We start from the raw sequence: 11,807 nt of genomic DNA, 5'->3' as shown, positions 1-11,807 counted from the left end.
ACATATGAAGTCAGTATAAAGTCGTTGGTGCATTTTATAATTATGTTTTTATGTAAAACTAATTGTAAACCATCAGAATGTTTGGGGGTAAAATTAATATTTTTATAATAAATGCTATTTATAGCTTTAACAAACTATTGTTTTACTTTCAAAGTTTCGGTTCTTAGATACGGTATGATTAAATATCCAATTGGTGTGCATTTTTACTCTTTATGCTATTTATCAATTGGATTTGAGCACATATTTGAAACGAATGCGACTGATGAGGAGAAATATTCCTTATTTCTTCTATCCAGAAAACCAAATATTATAACAACACAAAACTTTTTACAAAGAGTTAATACAAAGTATCGGGACGTCACGCGGAAATAAAGTAGTAATTAACTCCTGTTTTACATGTGATTAGATGGGTGACATCTCCGAGATTGCAACACGATCTTTCCCAGGAATACATCAGGATTTCTATATACAAAATAAACAGGAAAAGGGGTACTTTGTTTCTTGTCGGAAATGAGCTCCAATAACACTTGAAATGATCAGTAAACATTCTTGTTTTCCGATTAAAATGAATCGAGGTATTTCTACATTGTTTTTTTGTTCGGGTATGGACTTGAAGAGGATATTTGTTTCTAGGATGGCGCTTTGCTTTTCTCAAGCCTATGTTCGAGAGGCTGTCAGTGAGGGGGCAATAGAAGACAAATAGCCCTGCAGGGTTCGCTGGACAATAAGCTCGTACAAAGAAAACGAACAGGCGTGAATGGTATGTTTGGTTATCATATCAAGCCGAGCTTCGTCACAGAATGTGGAAAGTTTGAAAGTCACCCGTGTTACCCAGGAAACGTTGATAAACCAAGAAATAGCCAGATTTTTAACAAACTGCAATCTGTGTAAAGTGTGTTTCTGATTAGCCAGGCGTTGCGCGAATTAAACCATTTCCCTATTTGTAAACTGATTCAAATACTTCTTGTTTGGTGGTTCGGGTTGGGTGAGGATTTACCATCAACCCGTCTTATGACGTTTGTCACTGTACACAGGCCGATGCGTCTTCTCGAGGCGGCTCTACGGTAGTTGACTCTTCCCACTTTGTGAGCAGGTGTCGAAAAGTGATCCTCTGATCGGTTACCTGTTTAACATGGACCCCGAGAGCTTGTCAATCACGATGTCACTCCTTCGTTGTCAGCCAATCACAAACGCTCACTACCTATTTAGTGTTACGAGTCAGGTAATTACTCAGATAACAACCCGAGGGATGAAAGGAGGCGTGGCTTGATCACTCGATAAACCAGTCAGTGATCGTGAACGTGCTGACAGGCAATTAAAGCTCCGACTTCTTCCGGACGACTGTGTTATGTGTGTTTTGTATTACTTCAAATAGCAGGGTAGAACTCCCAGCTTTCTAGATACAGACTGTTACCTCCCGGGAAAGGAACGTCTTGGACAGATAGACCCTAGACCCATAAACGATGAGTTCATCAGCTGATGAAGAAAGAAGTCATCCCGAGGGTGCGACTGGCAGCTCATCCCATCCTCACGCACCGCTCTTCATCCGTGCAACCGACAGGTACCCAAGGACACCTAAATGTGCTCGCTGTCGGAACCATGGAGTCGTCTCGGCTCTTAAAGGACATAAAAGATACTGTCGTTGGAGAGATTGTGTTTGTGCCAAATGTACACTTATTGCAGAAAGACAGAGAGTCATGGCAGCTCAGGTAGCATTACGAAGGCAACAGGCCCAGGAAGAGAATGAGGCACGTGAGCTAGGACTCCTGTACGGCCCTGGTGGTTTGTTGTCTATTAATCGTGAAAATGTGCACATCTTTGACTCCGATGCACCATCGTATCCTAACACAACCGGTGGTTCCTCTCCCACGTCAAGAAGCAACTCCCTAGAAACGTCATCACCTCCACTGCCAGTCGACGACGCCAATCACACACCAGGTACGTCGTCATCAACTATACTAATTACGTCGTAGTAACATATCATATCTGATAAGCAAGAACAAAGATTAGAGAATGGGGTTTGCGAGTATCAGAAAACATCTTCTGTGAGTTGTCTATAGGTTGTAGTAACAGATCATATTTAATAAGCAATAACCAAGAACAAACATTAGAGAATGGGGTTTACGAGCATCAGAAGAATATCTTCTATGAGTTGTGTATATGTTTGGTTCCATAATGAAATCGTATTATTCCGGCCTTTGAAAAATGACACCTATGTAGTTATTGTTTCATATTGTCAAAATTCTTTGAAACTTACCATATCGAATCTACAGTATGATAAAGCCGATGAGTTTTACCCGATGTCATATATGGTTCCAGTCCACATATCCTTGGTACCAAACACCTACTGCATTTATTTTCTTCTGCTAATTATTTAAAAGCATATTATGGTATACTGCAAATACATGTACATGTGATATCAAAACTCAAGGGCTATATATATATATTACATGCATTATATGCAACATTCGAAAGAAGATTTCAAGGATTATGTCTGTGTAAAAACAAAAGGGGTTCTGTCTTTGACATGAAATGTAAAAAGGAGTAATTACTTTTCCTGCATGAGTGCTGAATACTTATGTATTTACGAAAAACTATCTGAACATCAGAAATCTGTTTTGCATTTCACCATTTACATAAAGCAAAACACTTATATTTTCGCAATAGCTGACAATTCCTTTTATTTTTTTAAATGATTTAATCCTTCAATGATATCAAATAATAAATCTGTACATATTTACTATGGATAATTGCTCAAAACTAGACTGTCTATGAAAATGCGTTCATCAATATGTATAATATTAAGTTGTATCCAAACAGGAAGTTTTTTCTCTTTTATTTATTCTATTCTGTTATTATTCTATTATTCAATCACAAAACTTAAAGTATACTTGAACACTGGTGAAGAAGGTGTAAAAGTGAAACTGTTAATCAAGAGACGAATCTCGTTTTACTACCCTCGTGAGACTTTGCGTGACTTTAAGGTCGTATTGCATCAAGGATAACATTCCATCCTTTGTTGTGATGACGTCGGTGCGACCCTCTATCTGTTTCAATCTCAGATGCACTGGCACGTTACAAACCGATTTTATGAAATTAAAAAAAACGTTTTTCGCTGTTGTCACTTTCATCCGTCCATGTCGGAATAAGATTGAAAACCACAGGAGCTCTTCGGTACTACCAAAAATATTCTACTTATGATATTTCCTGTTAACGTCAGAGAATGTCAGTAAAAAGAAACTCGTGAAAGGTAATTATAATTTCATTCAGATTTGAAGCAGTTGTAACACAGTTATATGCAATCTTTTCACAAAATGGTAATAAATTAAACGAACGCTATAATTTCCATTTCTTGAATACGTTATAAATTGTTAAGCACATAATTTACTTCAGCTGTATGTCCCAGGCAAAACAACAGCTGTTCCTGCAAACAGAAATTCTGCTAACTGGTGCTAGTTCAGTTTCAACTTCTACAAACACATCATTACAGTGTTCCTGCAAAAAAGAGCTGTCCAGATTACAAGAGAACAAAGACATCAAACGTATTTATTCTATGTCTGTGTTGAGGCTTCAAGGATATTATTTGTCACGGTTGTCCAAATATGTTCTTCATAAATGCGATTCAAAATACAAAAACTGCAATTTTAATAGTTTAAGACCCCTTTCTTTACAAATATGATATTGAGCGTAATATTTATCACTCTCGATACAATAGCATGGAGATGAAAGCTGTTGCGATTGAGCAATACATTAAAGTTACTTAAAACCAGTTCAACCAATTTTGCCGAACATTTCGCATAATGTAATAGGTCCATGTACCGAGTGACCGCGCCTGTACCGGTTCACGTTCGCATATTTCTCAGTAGGACAACTTCCTCCTAGACGGGCGTTCATGAAATCACACACGGTACTGACCACATAGTACTTTGATTGCTTGACCGCTCGAATGACCATCTACAAGATGGACACTCCACACAATTTGTCCATTCGGTGGATGCATGGGAGGATCACTTAAGGAGCTCTAACTGACGGGCGATGTACTGAAAATGCGTTCCCAGTACATGAAATAGACATAAAGGCGATATAAAGAAGTCAATGGACAAATTCAGAGCGTATAGTCTTTTTAATGTGTTTGTCTCCTTTTGACGTTCGCGGCATGATGAAAGAAATGACAGTAGTTTGGTTAAAGGAGACATGGCAATATGCTGTCGATATACCCGTAATTGGAGCTAATATGTGTCCATCACTTCCATTGCCATTGAAATTGAAGTGGTTGTCTAATAGTCCTTAGTTTCAACGGTTTCTGACTGTGGTACATAGATGGATTGCCATCTGAAATCCCGATACATACTTGGAACAAAAGAGTTACTGGTTGTTAAGAAATAAGATATATTGTATAGTGCTAGATAGGCCCTTTGCGTGCTAAGGTGTCGTTCATAAGTGACGAAAAGAAAACTTGTGCTTGAAAAAGTTAAGGATGAGCTGTTTTCAAGTCGTTAAGATTATTCACCTTTCGGTTGGGTAGATATGGCGACAGGCTAAACAGACATATAGGAACCCTTGGATGTTAAAACGAGTTTAGAATTCTCAACGTGAAGATAAATCGTATTTCGGACTGACATGTATATGAAGTGTTGAACCGCAGTTGTGCACCATTGAAGGACTCTTAACCCTTTAAGGGTTAAGTAATAAGAAAATAATTTGTAAGCTTTTTTGGGGATTTCAAATATCTTAAGAATTCCAGTTGTTCCAATTAGTCTGCTCTTAATGTGGTACGTGCGCACGAGTTATGTTGAGAATGATGATTTGTGACAATAGCTGACGTAGAATATGGACTGTGGTGACCATATGACAGGACAATGGCCATTAACTTTGTATGTAAAGATAACATTTCGTCACTGTACATCGATCCTTTTCATTTCCAACAAACAACCTTATTTCACGAAAGTCTTTGGTGTTAGAGTATCTTATGTAGTTACCCTTAAATGTCTTTGTCACAATGCTTTTTCGCCTAAACACTTTGATGAGTCAAACCGTGCTGTCGTGTCTGATTCATCAACGTGTAACAAAATGAATCAATGACGCCAGCATTTAAGTATTTACAGCATTTATTTAGGGAAATGAGTTATATGTACTGCACACACAGGAGAAAATGTTATGAACATTAATCATGCAAGTCCTCCAAGCAAAACATTCTGAATTACATAGTACTATATGATCATTAACATATACCGATCGTCTTGCAACACTGACATTCAATGGTTAAGTCATGCATATATACAGGTCTTAAAGGTTTATATGACATCAGTGTTGTGTAAACTTTGTTTGATGTGATGTAAGTGTTACATCTACAATTTAACTTTACTCTGTGATGGCCTATCAAAATGTTAAAGTTGTTTATGAGATAATTTTCAAATGGACTAGTTCAACTACTCTGAAACGACTCACAGGTGTCCAATTTATCTCTAAATTAACTTCAGTAAATGACAAAGTAGATCTTTCGTGTCACTTGTCGTCTCGGGGACTGGATAGCCACAACAAGCGTCCTTTGTCCCTGAAGTACTGTAATGAAGGTGCCTAAAAATCAAGAGTCCTGTAGACAGCTATCCCCCTTGATGTTGTTGACAAAGTTCTTCATGCCAGGTTTAATGTTTTCTCTATCATAGACATTTGTTCTCTCCATCATAGCCATTTGTCCTCTCTTCTCAACCCTTTTGTTAGGCTAACTCTAACTTGGTAGGGTTTATTTCACATCAACTATCGTGTTGACATGGCAAAAGGTATTCATCACGCAGCACGGGGGTAGGAAGGGTCACTCTCTCAGCCTTGCACTCTTTCAGGGGCAATCTCTATCCTTGTCAACAGCCTTACCTTTAAATTACTCGTATGAAAGACGATTTACAGATATTTAACTGCATTTTAAACAAAGGAGCGGGCGGCACTTGTGGTCAGGGGAATGAAGGACATTTGAAACTTAATACGAGTCCAGACAGCAAAAAAACATGTTACAAATCACCGTAACTATCCAGACTGGTATAAGTGACACGAATCTGTCTTTATTTTGGCAATATGCACCAATCAACGACCACCCCAACCTGAAATGATTGATTATGTCCTTTTACAAACGCGCAGGTTTCGAGTGAGACTTGGGAAGATGACAAACAAGTCTCCATACTTGACGTGACAGCACCAGTAGGGGACAATTAATATGTCACTTTTACACCCGAATGAACAAACTGGTCTAACAATCCATGTCAGAAAAGTATTTACCTGTGTATTTGTTTCAAATATGGAACATTCAATAAAAGACAAGTGGTCGAGTTTCAACCAATCATGAAAGCTTAAATGTGTATTTCTGAAAGTCTTTGTTCTCAAATCAGATATGAAGTTTCAGGGTGTTAATGGGGTTAAAGGTTCGATCTTTTCTCCGTCAGTGTTTATGAATCATTGCAAGGCTCTGACAGAACACATACTGGCTGACAACTACGCCAGTGACTCCTGTCAAAACACAGTATGCATTTCAATAGTTGGGGCATCATTTTAACAATCCGGTGGCCAGTCGATATGCTCAATATGTACAATAAGACGGGTATTTCCTCATCCAGTATTTCACAACGTTCTCTCGTTCGGAATCAGTGAGTTGTGTGCATTTTTGTACCTGTTAATGGAGTTTTTATGCAGATATGCTCCTGCTCAGTGATCAAATGACGTCCTTTATTGCTCTGTATGATCCTCCTTTGAATTTTCTTATTCAATACATATAATTCATTTACATACAGTTCATTTTCTAGTATATACATGTGTAATTCGAAACAATGAAGCCCATCTCTACAGATCTGCCGCGAATAGCTGCAACATTGGTGATGCGGCGGTAAGCAATATTCACTCACTCACTCAAAATATAAACTTAACACAAATGAAAGGAACGTGTTCACACCTAACAATTTCCCAAGACACAGGCACATGTTTCTGTAACATATACATATAATAGCCGCTCATCCGTCATGCAGGTGGACATGTTTATCACCTGAGGAAGGATCTATTTGCTGTTATCGCTGACTCGAGTATGCAAGTGTTTCAAGGCGGATGCAAATACAATACTCATGCATAATGATGACAAATTACGCCTGAGAATACCTGTGATATCAGCAGTATCAAATTTTACTAAACTATATCAAATGTTAGAGTCGGCGTTACTTTGCAATTGAGGCGAGCATCTTTTATCGGTGTAAGTTAGAAGCATATTTTAGGCTGTGTCAGCCGATGAAAGATGTAAAGCACGAAAATGCTACAAGCTGCTTGTGTCCAAAGCGTCTCTCGTTATTGCCCCCTGTATGGTTGCGAATGATTATATTCATTCTGCTCAGCTCATAGTGACGTGTTATGAGAATAGTCTCTATGTGGGATTAAGTAGCACGTCGCAGTAGGTAAAAGTCTTTTTGATGTCTCATTTTTACGCTGAAGTGGGCATTTCCTCAGTCTCAGATATGGTGCATCTCACAGTGAGACTCATCCGCGGAAGAGACCAGCAAGAAACGTTTTTATTGGTCAATCTTTTCTGATTCAAATGTTACCAAAACTCGCCCCATCTCGAAACAGGAGCACAAAGCAGTAATCCCGGGAGGTAGACTGTTCTTTTCAGCCAGCCTTTTTTCTGTTTTAGGATTCCAAACCATTAACATATAAATGATGGACTCATGACTGGTTAGGAGTAACCGCCACGGGAATGTGACGGTGCTAGATTTTATTACAACCTGAATACAATGTTTAAGTGGTCCTGCTACATCCATTCAGGGAGATCCACTTACTGTGAGGAGGTCATTATCTATAGTGTAACTTGTGTTATGTCTTACTTCAAACTGTGAAGAATCTTCAATGGAAGGGCTTTATCGAGCTCTAAAGCCCATGGTGAAAATTATCTTTCGGCGCATGAACACTGCTTGTTTGAAATGAACATCGGAACATTTAGCAATTAATGTTCTCAAGTCTACTGTGGGCATCACGCTTAATAGATGCCGGAGGACCCGACGTAAAGTCCACAGGGGTAACAGGGAATGTGCTCAGGGCTTATGAACATCAGCGGGGGGCAAGGACATACCTTGTATGGCATTTCAGAAAACAATTCGTCAGTCTTTCCGAAAATTTAAATGGGACATTTATACCATAAAATTTTCAACTATCCGTCTGCTTGGAGTCAGGCAAGGCGATATTGGCCGTCCCTGTTATTAATGTTTCATATTCTGGATTTTATATCTCCTAGCAATTGATTTTTAACAAAAGTTAGGTAAGCACATTAAGTCCACAGGGTACCAGAAAGATTCTGCTTCAGAATATGCGGTTAGTGTAATTATTCACTAATGTGTTTGATTTATAGAATAAACATAAAGCCAACAGACGTTCTCAAAGATTGTGCCTTTCAAATATCGACTTAAGATATTCGCCGAAGCGTGATAACGACTCATACAAAGTATATATAAATTACGCCTCTTTCACCGCTCTCTGAAAGGTCGACTAATAGAATAGCCCTATTCTGCACGCACAATAATTTAGCAAGTATATCATGTTGGTGCAATAATCAAAAGACACTTCTAATGGGAAAAGTGCCTATGGGGCCAGCTGACGCCTTATATTCTTTTATCCTTAACGCACAGGGTCACAGGGTTTTAAAGAGCTGAATTTGATGAAGTTTCGTGAAAAAACAAACTGTTAACTACATTAAAGTGCTACCTTAAGATTATGAAAGCTCCTGTTCGAGATCGGTTTTGTGTAACAGTTAAACGATTTACCTATATTACTGGTGTCCCCGGGTACATATTCATATTATTGACGAAAACGTGTTATAAATAATGTGGCGAAATGGATAAAACTCAGTTAATAAATATAGTAGTACATATAATTATAAACCTACTTAAGCTTAACTTCAACCTCCCATACAAATTCACGTTGTCAATGAACACATCATTAGGTTCTACCCTAGCGGTTAAAGCGATGGCTGGTAACACTGAAGGTCCGAGTTTGAATCCCCAAATGGGAGTGTGTGATGATATGTGAACCCAGTTACTAGGGTTCACCTACTGGAATATTTCCAAAAGCGCCCTCACCCTTCAAAAAGATTCATAACTGTTTATATGTTTTGGGTATTTTTTTGCAGTTGCGAAACGTCAACGACTCGACCCGGTGGCAACCGACTCCGGTAGTGCCGCATCCTCGCCGAACCCAGACTCCAGACCTGTATCCCCTGATATGGCAGACAGACCAAAACACGCCGGCCGCAGTCCCTCCCCAACTCGCAGCATCTCACCAAAAATGTCTCCAGAACCAGCAAACACTGCTATAGACCACGTGCGCTCAGACTACCTCCCAAAACCCACAGCAGACGAACTTAGTTTTCTTGCACGTGCTGGTGCCGGAAAACGTCCCCCAATTGACATGATGTGCCGCATTTTCCCACACATGAAGAGAGGGGTGCTTCAGCTCATCCTCCAGGGGTGTGGAAACGACATGGTACAGGCTATCGAGCAGGTACTCAATAACCATGGCGAGCAGACGACTTCCGCTCTCAGCCAGACGACACCCACGCCGAGTTTGTTTCCTCAGTCTTATCTCAGCTCCTCGCTCACATCCCCATCCCTAAAGTCAGCGTTCTCCCCCATCACATCCCCTCCTACAGCTCACCTGAACTCTATCAGATACACCTATGGAAGCGGTGGTAGGAGTCTTGCTCTTGCAATGCCCTACCCCCCAGTTCTACCCTTAGGATTAGGATCCACGTATGGTTACAACGGACTCTCTTCATCAAACAAGGCATTTCACTACGCGATGTACCCGTGCTGCACGAACCCCACGACGCATACTGCAGAGAAGACAACGGGGTGTCTCAGCGACTAGGCTGTCTCAAAACGGTGTTGAACTTGTCTCATTTCCACTCAGTCTTAATGGCTGCACAGCTGAAGATTCACATTAACGAGATCATCTGATAAGTCGTCGTTATATACGAATGGTTTTAAAGATATTTACAATATATTTACAGTTTTCTATTGTAATGGCACATTTCGACAAATTATTGTAAAATGCAGTGTCTATCATTCCTATATTTGCATCGACTATTTTGGGAGTTGCCATTTTTCTTTAAAATATACATCAATTACACTTTTAATTGTATTCGCAAAAAATCCCAACGGCGATGTAATATTCACGTCAAAAGCAGGATGCTAGAGACAGACACACATACAGTCACACATACACACACACACACACATACACATACACACACACACACTCAAACACGCACGCACGCACACGTGGAGGCTTTGTACTTAATCTCCGTCATAATTTGGATTGCAATCTTTGCATACATATTCCACGAGTCATATAAATCAAATGTTGGCTCTCTATGTTCGTTTATGATAAATAGATTGTATTGATATGATTTTATCCATAATATCAATATCTCCTGTATTCAAATTTCTGTAGGTCATATACAGTCACTGAACGAAGCCACTGCCGTTGACTGCAGGCCGATTAGATCTTTGACAATAAAACATCTTCGGGTCTCAAATAATGAAAGACATAATACTACGTATCTTCACAACGATACACACCCACGGGGGAACGAACACCAATGGGAAGGGATCATATGACCAGACGTTGCCCTTTGATAGTTCCATAGTGTTGATGACAACTTCAGCTCACTGAAGGTTTTTAATAGTAGTTAATATTCTTGTTGACATTCAATTCACGGTCATCGTCGTGGAATGTACATGATTTGCTCAACGTGAATTTTTTATGTCCATGTATTAATTATATTGTCAATTGTTATTGACGTTTTTCAAGGATATCTTCATTGATATTTTTTTCTCAATCTTGATGTAATATCATAGCATTTTGTGATATGTGCAAATGACGCCAGATTGTGCAGCCATCTTTTATGTTCATGTAACTGACCTTATTATTTATTGTACATAATACATGTTATGATGACGAAAGCAATAAAGCTAAAAGTTGTAATACATTTCTTTGTAATCTTTACTCATATAAATCAGAGAGAGAGAGAGAGAGAGAGAGAGAGAGAGAGAGAGAGAGTCGCCATTTTAGGTAATTCACATGGTGTGATACACCTCTAGTCAAGAATACCCCCTCCTTCCTAGCACAACAATCGTATAATTGCACACAAGCTATGGTTAGAGGCATGCAACATACCTTCATAATTCCCATCTTGTCACAGATTATACACCAGATATTAACTCCAATGGGCTTATTGCTCTAGTGCATTACATTTCAGACTGTTTAAATATGTAAAGTCTCACTTGAAATCATTACAGGAAATACATGAAAAATATCTATTTGTAAGCTAAATGTGTAATTTATGAAACCAAACAGAAAAAAGAACATTGATAAATAGAAATATGCTGACCTACACATAAGAATAAGCAAGAATAAAGAATGGGTATGCTTGCTTTAGGTATGCTACATTACATTAACACAGGCCTAACCAAGACCCCCTACCATGATAACATTAACATTTAGATGTCTAATCTCTACACACTGTTTTTCAAGTTTTATGTCATTCCTTTGTTCTTTTGAGACTCAAAGTATAGTGCAGTTGTTCATCAGCTGACGTTAAAGTCGCTGTTCTGTTATCTGAAATTGCTTCTGAGATGCGCCTGAAACGTAAGTGAAAAGTTAGAGATATTTATTCACCATAATAACTTTCAGACTTCCTTTATAACATGAAGCTGGACTTTATCAGTATATTATGAAATGGCAAAATTGTTGCAGATTAAAAGAAGAACAATTTGAGCTTGTGA

The 11,807-nt window shown here is 38.9% G+C and overlaps 1 protein-coding gene across 2 annotated transcripts; it reads left to right on the top strand.

Annotated features, from left to right (window-relative positions):
* The first annotated feature begins 1,322 nt into the window (after positions 1-1,322).
* On the top strand, positions 1,323-11,007 carry LOC137273883 (doublesex- and mab-3-related transcription factor A2-like). 2 transcript variants are annotated; one of them, XR_010956160.1, is made up of 3 exons: positions 1,323-1,938; positions 9,152-10,000; positions 10,474-11,007. XR_010956160.1 is itself a non-coding variant. In XM_067806782.1 (2 exons), exons 1-2 carry the CDS (start codon positions 1,464-1,466, stop codon positions 9,886-9,888), a joined length of 1,212 nt encoding a protein of 403 aa, XP_067662883.1. In that variant the 5' UTR covers positions 1,323-1,463; the 3' UTR covers positions 9,889-11,007. The 2 variants fall into 2 exon arrangements, 1 of the variants encoding a protein (XP_067662883.1); XM_067806782.1 differs by having other exon boundaries at positions 9,152-11,007.
* Positions 11,008-11,807: the final 800 nt, after the last annotated feature.

The sequence above is a fragment of the Haliotis asinina genome, chromosome 2, assembly GCF_037392515.1.
Source record: "Haliotis asinina isolate JCU_RB_2024 chromosome 2, JCU_Hal_asi_v2, whole genome shotgun sequence".
NCBI classification, from domain to species: Eukaryota; Metazoa; Mollusca; class Gastropoda; order Lepetellida; family Haliotidae; genus Haliotis; species Haliotis asinina.
Note: the sequence above shows the minus strand (reverse complement) of the source record. Positions and strands in the feature narration are given on the sequence as shown.

Coding starts and splice junctions, on each gene's coding strand:
- LOC137273883 (XM_067806782.1), top strand. CDS start 1,464: ATGAGTTCATCAGCTGATGAAGAAAGAAGTCATCCCGAGGGTGCGACT. Junction 1,939..9,151: donor CGACGCCAATCACACACCAG/GTACGTCGTCAT, acceptor ATTTTTTTGCAG/TTGCGAAACGTCAACGACTC.